Raw genomic sequence first — 13,886 nt, 5'->3', positions numbered from 1 at the left:
GCATCTCCAGGACTTTGTACAGCAGCAGGACACCACTGCAGCTCCTCTCTCACACGGTTCCCCATGAAGACCAGACAGGAGGGAGCTAGAAGAGCAGGATTCAATTTTTTTTTCTTTTTTTTTAATCTCTCCCTTTCTCTCTCTCTCTCTCTCTCTCTCTCTCTCTCTCTCTCTCTCTCTCTCTCTCTCTCTCTCTCTCTCTCTCTCTCTCTCTCTCTCTCTCTCTCTCTCTCAGAGAAGTCATTTCAACTTTGTGACCGCCATCGCCTCTTGGACAAGCGAGAGAGGGGGGACTGTAGTTTGACAAGGGCTTGAATGAGACGAGAGAACACCTGCCCCTAAAGTCACCTGCCCCGAAAGTCAGCAGAAGGACCAGCGTTTTCTTTTTACAAGGCTCAGCTCGGAGACGGAGCTGTGAGGACAGAGTGACAACTTTGGTCAAACTTTCTTTTATCTGGAGAAAGGATTGTACTTTGTTCTGAAAGAAAGGAATCTTTTGAATTGGTGGTGGTGTTTTATCTGCGCCCCGGTGTTGTCCATCCGGTATTGAGGCCTCCGTGCGTGTGCTTTGCCTGTGGCCACATCTCAACACCTTGCCCTTTGATGAGGTAAGGAGCCGAGAACGTCTTCTTTTTCATCACCTCTCGCTGCTCCTGTCGTCCCACACTCACTCCTCTCTAAGCACTTGTCCGTGTGAAACCAGAGAGAGAGAGAGGGAGAGAGAGAGAGAGAGAGAGAGAGAGAGAGAGAGAGAGATTGTGTGTGTGTGTGTGTGTGTGTGTGTGCGCGTGTGTGTGTGTGTGTGTGTGTGTGTGTGTGTGTGTGTGTGTGTGTGTGTGTGTGTGTGTGTGTGTGTGTGTGTGTGTGTGTGTGTGTGTGTGTGTGTGTGTGCGTTGCCACTCAGTGACACAGGATGCCCTCGCTTGCCATTTTAGCTGGGATTCTGGCACTGGTGGCCGGGTTCAGACCAGGATGCGCATCTCCTACCGGAGCGACAGCTGTGGGGGCTGACGTCGCTGCCCTGGGACAGGAGGAAGAGAGGCAGGACGCCCTCTGCCCGGCTTGTGCGCTCGCTCAAATGAAAAGGAACTCCTCAGCCGGTTCGGCTGGGCCGGAGCCGACCGCGGCGGGCCAGACGGACATGGTGGAGGCGGTGAAGCGGCACATCTTGAACATGCTGCACCTGAGCGCCCGGCCCAACGTCACGCACCCGGTGCCCCGCGCCGCCCTCCTCAACGCCATCACGAAGCTCCACGTGGGTCGGGTGGGCGAGGACGGGACGGTGGAGATCCAGGAGGAGGGCCAGTCGGCGGGGGAGGCCATGCCACCCGAGCCCCCCTCCGAGATCATCACCTTCGCAGAGCCAGGTCAGTGGCTGTGTTTCGTGTGTGTTTGACTTAGACTGTGTGCACTTGACCATAATGTGAAGGCAAAACCTCCTGCTTCCGTTTTAAGAATTGAAAAGGCAGCCTCTCCACGTCACGATTATAATTCAGCATTATAAACACCCTCTCTACCCACGCACCTTAGCATCCAATCTGGCATGAGTTCCCCACACTTGTAGCAATTACTGACTGTGACTATTGACTGTGGTGATTTGAGCGTGTGGCATGAAGACAGTATAAGGGCTCAGCAGGCTCCTCACAGGGAGACGAAGGGCCAAGGCGGTCTACCAAACCATTTCTCTACCCGATTATTAGGGCATTTACTAAGTAATCAGTGTAGTCGTGATTGCCTCGCGAACATAGACTTGTTCTTCCACAATGGTGCAGACATCTTGTGATCCGACACTCGCGATTGTGTTCTAAAGTTATTGTGAAAAAACTATGCTAAAACAGTTGCAACACGTACATAGTTATAATGAATTTGTTTTGGATTTAATGGACATGATTGAAGACATGTGATGAACAAGCTTTCACAGTGTGGCACAGTATTGTAATAGTAGTGTCTTTAAGTATCGTAGCATTCTGAACACAATCCCAGTGTCCCACAATGCCAACTGTATCTGTATAAATACTAAATATAAAGTGCACAGATTTGTAGTAATACAGTGTCTCGTCTTATCACTTGACTATATAACTATAAGTGTATCGTAAGGTGTTTCAGTTTGAGCGTGAGCTGTTTTTACTCCGTGTGTGTGAGTGAAAGATATTTGTATCTCGCGTTGCCTTGAGCGCAAACCGGTTGTACATAAACAATGGCAATTTGTCGAGGCATTAAAGTGAATAATGTGCATTCTCCGCGGCAGCTGTGGCTAATCCTTCTAAACAGGGTGGGGCATCTTTCTAGGAAAAGCCTCAATGGGGGAATCCATAATTACTTTGCACTGGGAGGGATGAAGCAGGGACCTGTTGCCTCCTGAAAGGGAGAGAAAGGCTGCGCCGCTCCAGTGAAACAATCGGCTGTGCGCTTCTGTGACTCCTCTGCATTCAGTGACCTCCCGCTGCTCGGGGGATCGGACAGTGATTGTGTGTGTGTAACAAACCCGGAGGATCGGACAGTGATTGTGTGTGTAACAAACCCGGTGTTTTGGCACAGTCAGTGAAGAAGGGGGGGGGGGGGTCTGTGCCGGAGATCAGTTGAGCGTGATCATTTGCCGTTCAGGATGTCATCGGGTCGTACTTTAGTTTGTGTATAATAATAATAATAATAATAATAATAATAATAATAATAATAATAATAATAATAATAATAATAATAATAATAATAATAATAATAATAATAATAATAATAATAATAATAATAATAATAATAATAATAATAATAATAATAATAATAATAATAATAATAATAATAATAATAATAATAATAATAATCATAATCATAATAATAATAATAATAATAATGATAATGATAATGATAATAATAATAATAATAATAATAATAATAATAATAATAATAATAATAATAATAATAATAATAATAAATTGGATTTGAAGAGAAAAGCGCCTTTCTCGGACTCAAGGACTGTACAAGGAGAGAGAGAAGGAGAGAGAAGCTATATAAAAGAAAGGGTAGATACAAATTAGAAAAAAATGAATATGTGTATAGTAATAACAACAGGAAAAAAACAAAACAAATAAGATAAAAAGGAAGCAAGGTATATTGTAACTTGAAACTTGAACTTGAGGTTCAAAGCTATATCGTCTTCCGCCGCAAACGAGAGGCAGTGATTGACGGAGGACAGACTGATTAGAGAAACTCTCGCTGAGATACTTTTGCACACCCAAAGTTATTCAACAAGTCGACTCTCGTTTTGCGCTGTAGACTTAAAGGAACACGCCAACATTTTGGGAAATGTTATGCTGCATGTTAGCCTAGCTTAGCACAATGAATGGAAGTGGACATGACCGGTTAGCCTTCGGGAGAGGTGTTATTTGGACAATGCCTAGGCTAACCGGCCATGTCCGCTTCCATTAATTGTGCTAAGCTAGGCTAACATGCAGCCAGATACCTTTCTACTGAACTCACAGAGAGGAAACTGGTAACTATCTTCTTGTCTCTCTCTGGAGAAGACGGTAAGATAATTTCCCCAAATGTTGGCGTGTTCCTTTAAAGTGACAATGTGCCATATTCTCAAGTGATTAAGGACTAAGACCACCGGCACTTCAACATGCACTCACCTTCATTGCTCTAGCCTCAAATGATCTGGCAAGACATGCTTAGTCAGCCTCGTTGCAACACCCCGTGCGCGGTCCAGGTCCTGTGTGTAAATGTGTGTGTGCCACTGCTTCCCCGCACGCGGTTTGTTTCCCCGACAGAAGCTCCTGTCTCTCTATCCCTCTCTATCTCTTTCTCTCCCTCTCTCTCTCCCTCTCTATCTCTCTCTCTCGCTCATTCTCTGCCTCTCTGTTTGAGGAAGTGAAGGTATTTCTACTCGCTCTGCATGCTGTCAACCATAGAGGGGGTGTTAGTTATGCAAATCAGTGCCATATTCACATCAGCAAAACAGTCAAATCAGAATGGCTTAGTTGAGTGAGGGAAGATCTCGTGAACTCGAGACTAGACTGATGAGTCAATATGATAATTAGAGACACAGACCACATTGATATAATCCCCCATTGCTAGGAAACAATGCTAAACACTGGAAAAGGCCATTTATAATGCATGGGACCTTTAACCAAAATCCTATACACTAGACGGGTATTGTAAGCTTTAAAAAATAAATAAAAAAATTACGCAGGTCAACTTCCTGAACAGTTCCGTCTATCTCTGTTTAACTCTGTGTAAGAACGTTTAAGCTCAATGTGTAAGTGAGTGCTCAGGACTACTGGATCTAGAGAAGCTGAATCTAGAGAAGCTGAATGTATAAATGAGGGATTAGGAGTGCTGGATCTAGAGAAGCTGGATCTAGAGAAGCTGAGTGTGTAAGTGAGTGATCAGGACTGCTGGAACTAGATACGCTGAATGTATAAGGGAGTGATCAGGACTGCTGGATCTAGAGAAGCTGAACATGTGTGCAAACTACAGAGGGATCACATTACTCTCCATCCCAGGAAAAGTATTCAACAGGATTATACTGGACAGGAGTGATCAGGACTGCTATTTCAATAATGGATGACGGTGCGGAATTATCTTTTTAAAGCAGAGTAGGAGTAGAAAACAATTCATGAAAGTAGAAGATATAGGTGTGCAACCTCGCTAGCTGACGTTATATCTACAGAGTACTAACTGTTCTCGGTGGCGTGTATGCTTTCACTGTCATCCATTATTGAAATAGTGTCTTGATCTAGCACAGAATAGACGAGCCAGTCATGCTGTTGGTTTTATGATAAACAATGACTTCATAACTTACCTGCTAATGATAATGTTAACTAATCAAAATAATAAAGACACTTTCGCCGCCATATGACTGCGTATCAAACCCACCTTGTTGAGCATCTGCAACGACATAAACACACGGAGATGAGCAATGATTGTTTCTGAATCGTTAACCAGCATCTCCTGCGTTAGTAGCGAGCGCCTTGCCCACTGCGCCACTTAGCCGCCCACGAACACCTTCTATGCACGGTTTGAGGCTGTAAATAACAACAAAAGCCTACAGGCTTAGGGAACAGCCACACCGTTAGGTAGCGTCATTCACTGGAAGTAGGTGTGCCAGTGTAGCGAACGAAATACACTCCAAATACAACTCCAAAACGTTCCTGTAAACATGTTGTGACGTGTATTTACCACGTGGAGAAATAATATATATTTGATATAATATATATAAATAATGCTAAGCTAGGCTAATGGTGCCGCTGTTCCCTAAGCCTAATGCATGCACAGAGAAGAAAGGGGTATGTATTTGCTTGTCTAACTCCAGGGTAGATGGCAAATAAGCTAATTTCCCAAAAAGTTGGCGTGTTCCTTTAACAAACTGGTCAATTGGACCACGGATTTGTTTTTTGCACGGTTGCCCCATTTGATTGAATGGCAGTGGAGAGAGAGCCGCAGCCAACTTGAAAGCACAGAAGAACCACTACTTGCACATCTGTGGTTCAATTGATTACACTTTTTGGGGCGGATTCATCTGTATAAAGCCAGACGATAGAAACATAAGGTCTAGGGTGAAGAAGATGTTAGCCTAGCTTAGCACAATGAATGGAAGCGGACATGGTCGGTTAGCCTTTGGGAGAGGTGTTAGTTGGACAATGCCTAGGCTAACCGGCCAGGTCCGCTTCCATTCATTGTGCTAAGCTAGGCTAACATCTTCTTCACCCTAGACCTTATGTTTCTATCGTCTGGCTTTATACAGATGAATCCGCCCCAAAAAGTGTAATCAATTGAACCACAGATGTGCTAAGCTAGGCTAACGTGCAGCCAGATAGCTTTCTACTGAACGCACAGAGAGGAAACTGGTATCTATATTCTTGTCTCTCTCTGGAGAAGACGGTAAGCTAATTTCCCCAAAATGTTGCCGTGTTCTTTTAGGTAAAGTGTTATTAAAAATTGTTCAATATAGCTCCACGTGTAAAATAGTGCTCCACTGCAAACCGCACGCCATCAGGGTTGGTGCTCAGAAGGCTGGTCCCTGATTGCAGGGGCTTCGGAGACCATTGTGTACGGGAGTGCAGCGGAGCCAGAGCGTGACAAACACATTCTTCCCCAACTTGTTTGCTTACATAAATGTGCATAATGGCTTCATGCTATAAATAGTCCCCCCTTTGAATGAGAATCCTCAATTAAAAGACTCAAAGGGTCGCAGAAATTAGGGGGGCAGTAACGACGGGGGGGTGCGGCATACCCACTGGGCTCTTGGCCGTGCATAATCACTTCATTCATCCAAATATGGGCCCCGATAATTACTTTGGGCTGTGGATGCTATGAGAGGTGAATTCGGGTTGGGGGGTGGTGGGGGGGGGGGGGGGGGGGGGGTGGCTGGGTGTCTTTTACCAAAAAAAAAGGCAGAGCAGATAGGAGAGAGTGGGAGGGAGAGAGACATGACAAAGAGAAAAAGAGAGAGGTCGAGGGTCAGTGGAAGAGAGAGAGAGAGAGGAGGGGCCTTCAGGAACCAACAACACCGCACAGTTAATGACATTCCTGATGTGGTGGTGGTGCGGTGCCCTCGTCGATGACCTCTGAGACCTTCTTTTTTTAGATTGGCTGCTCATATCTTGCGGAATATATATGCCGGTCGGTGGCGGCGCATTCATGCTATTATGTGGACGATGACAGTTCCTTGTCCGTTCATTCATGTGATAAGAAGTGAAAGCGACGTGAAAGTGGGGCGAGGGGCGGAGAGTGGCATTGTAGAGTGGCATGAATCGAAAACACAGACAGTCAATGCTGACTTTAATCTGTCGCTATTTTCGGTGAGGAGACGGGCATCTAGGCATTTCGGGGGGAAACAACCAAAATACATGAACCAGGACGGGGGTGGGGGGTCACTGTCTACAAACATAATATATCCTCCCAACTATGGCTTTGCATAGTTACACCACCCTCACTCAATCCCTCTGCTTAACAAAAACCAGGATGGTGGCTTTAAAAGGGGTGCAAGAGGCATTGTTCACATGTTGATACACTTTTTTAGCTGAGTATCACTGATCCTCAGATGCCTTTTGAACCGTCACCCGACACCAAGCGCCACTCCGCCGGAGCACTGGAGGGTCCATTGGAGAGGAGGGAGTCTCCGAGAGAGGGGGGCTGTTGTTTGGTTGATCGCCGGATGATTGTTTATCTATTGACGGGGCTGTGTCAAGGTCACAGGGCCGTGAATCCAGCTGTTCCCGTTGGTTGGTTCATGTGACAGTCAAAGTGGCTTTACCTGTGTAGTTTGAATAATTCCCTGAGATGGGTGTTCCTTAGCCAATCAGCGACCGTTCAAGTTCAAGTTTCAAGTTTGCTTTTATTTGTCACGTATAAAGTACATGTACATTACAGTGAAATGCCTGGTTCTGTATGAGCCCTTGATAATGTGCTTCATACAGTAAAATAAAGTAAGTAAAAGAGGAATAAAGTCCCAACATTATACAAATATATAATATACAATATAAAAACGAAAGTACAACCTAAGTACAATGAAAGTACAATGAAGTAAAAATGCAGACAATGAGGTACAAAAACTAAAAATGAAAAAAAGGCTCAATGTGACCATAGTGGTTAGCTAGCTTGCTAATGATGTGGCACTGTCACCATTGTTGCTTGTCAGAGACATCAGACCTATGGAGTACGTGATTGGTTAGGGGATGATGACATCAGACCTATCAAGTATGTGATTGGTTAGGGGATGATGACATCAGACCTATGGAGTACGTGATTGGTTAGGGCATGAACAGAGACATCAGATCTATGGAGTACGTGATTGGTTAGGGGATGAACAGAGACATCATATCTATGGAGTACGTGATTGGTTAGGGGATGATGACATCAGACCTATCAAGTATGTGATTGGTTATGGTATGGGATGAACAGAGACATCAGACCTATGGAGTATGTGATTGGTTAGAGTTCAGGACTCCCTCTTAAGGGGAGACACTACAGATGAATAGGGTAAAATAATTAACTAATAGATATCACAATGAAACTTCCCCAGTTGATTACTTATATTAAGACAAGACTGTTTTGTATTACAAGTTTTCTGAAATTGTATGTTTAAATATGCAAATGAGGCATTATCTACTTAAATATGCACTAATTTGCATATAATTCCAGGACAGAAATCTGAACATTGGATAAAGCCATTTTAAAAATTATAGTTTAATTTTGTTGACATATTAGAGCCAAAGGTTATTACAGAGGGGATTTTGGATATCTCTTTTTATCAGTCCATAAATCAGAAAATACTCCATTCAGTAAATTTTTATGGTACAAATTCCATATTTCGCCATGTTTTTAGGAATGAAATGTGATATAAATCAGGGTATGAATGCGATATCAACAAACCCTTCTGTAAATACCTTCAGAACATAGATATGAATAGAACTGGAAGGTTTGGTGTATGTTAGTGCTACTGCAGTGGATATTTCTGGCTCAGAGTATGAGGAAAAACTCTTAAAACTCATTTTTGGGAAAACGCCTTCAAAGTTATGTATTGTAAAATGCCATACTTTTTTTTTTAAACAGATATTTACAAACACAAAACCTAATCAAACCATTAGTAATAGACAACCTAAACACATGCCTGATAACTGAATAATAATAATAATAATAATAATAATAATGATGTTATTGAACTGAACAGAACCACACACAGGCTACAAACAGTGCAGTACAGTGTTTTACCCCCTAATAGGCAAAAAATATTTGAATAGATATCACTATGAAACTTTCCCAGTTTGTTATGTACATATAAACTAAGAAAAAATATATTGCAAGTTTTCTGAAATGTATGTTTATATATGCAAATGAGGCACTTCCCCATTACATATGTGGACATTTATGGATGCAATAAGGCAAAATTAAGTAAAATAAACAACTAAATGTGTGTTATTGACGTTTTATTGTCACTAGTTTCATAGAAGACATGTTTAGGAAGCAAAATATAACAAAATCTCAAAATCAACAAAAAAAGTATATTTGCCTATTCACCTGCAGTGTCTCGCCTTAACAGCCCACTTTTAAAATGGCCACAGTGGATGCACTCATAATTATGAAGTAAAACAAAAGAGTATTAGGCAACTGCTTGTCGTGAGCATCAGTGTAACATCATATGCTTAGAATGTTTTGAGTTTGACCTTTGACCCTCCTCTCTTCAGCCTCTCCTCCATAAGGAGGAACATAATTGTCCCAACTGTGGCAGTGTTATTGCCACACTCTCTGTACATAACTAGTACTTGTGTACAGTGATGCCAGTAACGCGTTACTAAGTAACGCGTTATTGTAATCTGATTACTTTTCCCCGAAAATAGTAATCTAACGCGTTAATCTTTAAAAGCCAGTAATCTGATTGCAGTTACTTGTCCAAGTGGCTGTGCATTACTATTTCGTTACTATCTCATCATAAATTCATAATGCAGGCGGAATGCAGTATTTTATTTCGTTTTCGACAGTCAAAAATACATTTTGAGCTGTTTTTCTTATTTGGGAGTGACGTGGTGTGGCAGTGAAAGGGTTAAATACAAGAATGTGTCCCGCGGCGTGACTGGTCCCTCTGTCTGTGAGTGACTCTGCTTTTGTCCAATCACATTCCCCATCCACAGTCTGCGAATCAGAGGCAGAGTAGGGCGGGTCTTCACAGCACGTCATGTGACATATGCGCCAATCGTGTGACAGCAGGGCTCCGTCGTCGGAGAATTCCACCCCAAAACGCTTGGCAAAATTAAAAGTGAAACCGCAAGATGACTTTTGCGGTTTCTGTTCAGAATTCCACCCCAAAACGCTCGTCTAAACGTAGCCTCAGTCACTACTTCACGGCGGAGGAAACAAAATACTGTCTACCGCTAAAAACAGCACATCCAATTGCATTGAAAGCATCTGGAATCACAACACTAGCCGACGCTTCGACTATGTACAGGAGGGTTGATGGTGGCAGAGCAAAAGCTCTTATTTGCCAGATTTACAGTTAATTTACATGTTAAAGAGAGACTGATTGTATGTTTATAGAGAGACATTTATAAAAACAATTTAATAGTTACAGTTGATATAATTGAATAGTTCAGCCTGCATTTGTTAGATGTGATACACTGGTTTTGTAAAACCACTGGCTGGCTGCTCTAATGCTGTGAGCATCATAGACTGTTGCTTTACCATACTTGATGGTACAGAAGCTGAAGCACTAGTTTAACAATTTACGTTATGTGCAGAGAAACAAGTTAAAAACAATTTATGCACTTTCAATAAAGCGTTTAAAAAAAAACTGTTGGGGGAACGACGACGACTTTGTAACCTAGTTACTTTCAAAGTAACTAAGTTACTCTGATAATCAAGTAATCAGTAAAGTAACTTAGATTACTTTTTAAAGGAGTAATCAGTAATCAGTAATCAGATTACTTTTACAAGTAATCTGTGGCATCACTGCTCGTGTAATAGGCAATATAAGAGACTGTGACGTTGACCCGTTTCACCCCTGCTCTCGCATTGTCCAAAAACCAACTCGAAAATGCAAAAGAGTATTGTGCCTTTCTTTCATCAAATGTCAGCCCGTCCTTTATAGACATAGGACATTATTTCAGTCAGAAGTGAGCGAGTGAAGATGAAACAGACCCTACAAATAGAAGCACGGAAGTCACTGCCTTTCTGAATAACCACAGATTAATTTAGCATAAACTAGGTGGGATAAGGAGGTGATTATGTGACTGGTAGCAGAAAGTGGCTTTTTGGCTGAAGCACATCAGGGTGGTGACAGCAGAGGATCTCTTCACATAAACTACTCAGCTACCTCAGCTTATGTGACATGTAGGCAGTGACAACATCCAGTGGTGGAAAGTAACTAAGTATCTTTACTCAAGTACTGTATTTAAAAGAACACGCCAACATTTTGGGAAATTAGCTTATCATCTTCCCCAGAGAGAGACAAGAAGATAGATACCAGTTTCCTCTCTGTGCGTTCAGTAGAAAGCTATCTGGCTGCACGTTAGCCTAGCTTAGCACAATGAATGGAAGCGGTGTTGTCCACTTCCATTCATTGTGATAAGTTAGGCTAACATGCAGCCAGATAGCTTTCTACTGAACGCAGGAAGGAAACTGGTATCTATCTAATTTCCCAAAATGTTGGCGTGTTCCTTTAAGTACAATTTTGAGCTACTTGTACTTTATGTGAGTATTTTCATTTTAGGGAACTTTATACTTTTACTCCACTATATTTCAAAGGAAATATTGTACATTTTACTCCACTACATTTATCTGAACCCATCAGTTACTAGTTACTTTGAAGAAAAAGATTTTGCATAGAAAATGTGGCAAATATTTATGAAGATTATACTTTCACATGAACTCCAAGAGGACATAATCAGAGCAGCCTAACTGGACCACATACCACTTTAACATCACCTTTAATCAGAGCAGCATAACTGGACTGCATACCACTTTAACATCACCTTTAATCAGAGCAGCATAACTGGACCACATACCACTTTAACATTACCTTTAATCAGAGCAGCATAATTGGACCACATACCACTTTAACATCGAGGATTTGAAACGCTCCCAAGCACTGGGATACACAAATGTCATACTTTGCATACTTTTACATTACATTCACACACACAATAGCAAATAGTTATCTACTTTTACTTAAGTAGAATTTTAATATAGGAATTTCACTTTTACCAGAGTACTCATTTCTCTGGGTATTTCTACTTTTACTTAAGTAAAGGCACTGTGTACTTCTTCCACCACTACCACACTTTTTATTAAAATAAAAATAAATAGAGTGTTAGAAAGAAAAGAGTCCTGAACTGTAGTAACATGAAGAGGGTTCCTACAACAGCCTTGTCATTATGTGGTTTTATTCCAAAGTAAATACAACCCATTTTGACCCTGGGAGACACAAGCCAAGCCCAGCTAATCAGAAAGGACAGGCCTTGAATAAATAAAGCATTGAGCTTGAACACTGAACTGTTCCTCGTGCACAAATGCACCGTTTTAACTCTCTTTTGGTAAATACATAAATGCAAGGTTACTGGGTGAAAAGCTTTTCTCCAAAAATAAAGAGCTGGACCTAGATATTTGACAAATCTCAGTAGTGGATTGCAGATCTTAGGTCTTCAAAGTTGTGCTTCTAATGTAGTTGATTCTAGATAATTACAGTACACTCAAATATACTGTACACTCGCTGACTGGATTTGGCTCAACAAATCTTTGTTCAATGCATGTTCTCACAAAACAGATATTAAGAAGTCCTCAGAGTTTTAAAAGTACCATTTAGCGACAAGTGTGTCCGTGTGATGTGTATTTGTGTGTCATGTTGTAGTGATTCTTGACAGTGCTAATTTTTATTAACTCCTTATACACTGCCACATGCGTTGAAGATTATTTTGCTTAACCGTTCTTGTCGTCGCTCTACTTCCAGGGGACTCTCCGACCACCGTGAGCTTCGACATATCCAAGGAGGGAGGAAGCCTCTCTGTGGTGGAGCAGGCCAACGTGTGGATCTTCCTGAAGCTGGCGAAGGGAAACCGCGCCAAGGGCAAAGTCACCATCCAGCTCCTCCAGCGGCCGCACAGGGTGGGGGGGGGTCCCGCGTCCAACCCCGACGATGCGGCTGCTCTGGAGGAAGAAGAGACTGTGTCGGAGAAGATGGTGGACACGCGGCGTAGCGGCTGGCACACCCTCCCTGTGGGCCGCAGCGTCCAGGCCCTGTTGGACAGCGGCGACAGCATCCTCAGCCTGCGCTTCTCCTGCCCGCTCTGCGCCGAGGCCGGCGCCACGCCCACCCTGGTGCCGTGCGACGGGGAGCGGGTCAGGGAGCGGGAGCAGTCGCACCGGCCCTTCCTCATGGTGGTCCTCCGGTCGGCGGCGGAGGAGCACGGCCACCACCGCAGCAAGCGCGGCCTGGAGTGCGACGGCAAGATACGCATCTGCTGCAAGCGGCAGTTCTACGTCAACTTCAAGGACATCGGCTGGAACGACTGGATTATCGCCCCGCCGGGTTACCACGGCAACTACTGCGAGGGCGACTGCCCAAGTCACGTGGCGAGCATCACAGGCTCCTCGCTGTCCTTCCACTCCACCGTCATCAACCACTACCGCATGCGGGGCTACAGCCCCTTCCAGAACATCAAGTCGTGCTGCGTGCCCACGCGGCTACGCGCCATGTCCATGCTCTACTACAACGAGGAGCAGAAGATCATCAAAAAGGACATTCCCAATATGATTGTGGAAGAGTGCGGGTGTTCATAAGAGACTCTTTTTTTTTTTAAGGTTAAAAACAACAATTACAACCCTATTGACTTGGGCACAGCTGGACAATGGACAATCGGTATTGCCTATATCCACTTAAAAATTATTATTAAATAAACATTTTTGTCTTATACTTGTTGACTTGGCCTGTCGTCGAAGCGTCGCAGGCACCATGAAGTCGACAAAGTCTGTGGCACTTTCAGATAAAAAGAATAAAAGAGTTACCATATATAATAATATATTTTTGTTGAACAGAAGAGAGAGGGACTATGCATTGTATTTCTTGTGTGGAGGGACTCGTGCTTGTCCACACAGCGATGAAAACATCTGAAGTGACAAGTTACCAGAGAATACTATGCAACTGTTGAAGTGTTAGGATGTGTAACAATGTAAACCTTTATTTTGAATTATCTTGATATGTACGTGTTGTTTATAAATTGTGTACAAGGAATACTTTTTTTTTTATACAGTATGTTGTGTTTTTTGAAGGTTAAAATGTGTGTGTATAAAATCCATGTTGTTGAGAGATACTTGAAAGAAATCTGTTTGACCAGCTACTGGAGCCAAACACTTATATAGTAATAATATTAATAACTATTATTATTATTATTATTATTATTATT

The 13,886-nt window shown here is 42.8% G+C and overlaps 1 protein-coding gene across 1 annotated transcript; it reads left to right on the top strand.

Annotated features, from left to right (window-relative positions):
- Positions 1 to 913: 913 nt before the first annotated feature.
- inhbab (inhibin subunit beta Ab) lies at positions 914 to 13,263 on the top strand (the record flags this gene model as incomplete). Its single annotated transcript, XM_084312152.1, has 2 exons — positions 914 to 1,367; positions 12,434 to 13,263. 2 exons carry the CDS (start codon positions 914 to 916, stop codon positions 13,261 to 13,263), a joined length of 1,284 nt encoding a protein of 427 aa, XP_084168278.1.
- Between the last annotated feature and the right edge of the window lie 623 nt (positions 13,264 to 13,886).

This window comes from Notolepis coatsorum (assembly GCF_963971535.1).
Source record: "Notolepis coatsorum genome assembly, chromosome: 4".
In the NCBI taxonomy this organism is placed as follows: domain Eukaryota; kingdom Metazoa; phylum Chordata; class Actinopteri; order Aulopiformes; family Paralepididae; genus Notolepis; species Notolepis coatsorum.
This window is presented reverse-complemented; position numbering and strand designations above follow the sequence as displayed.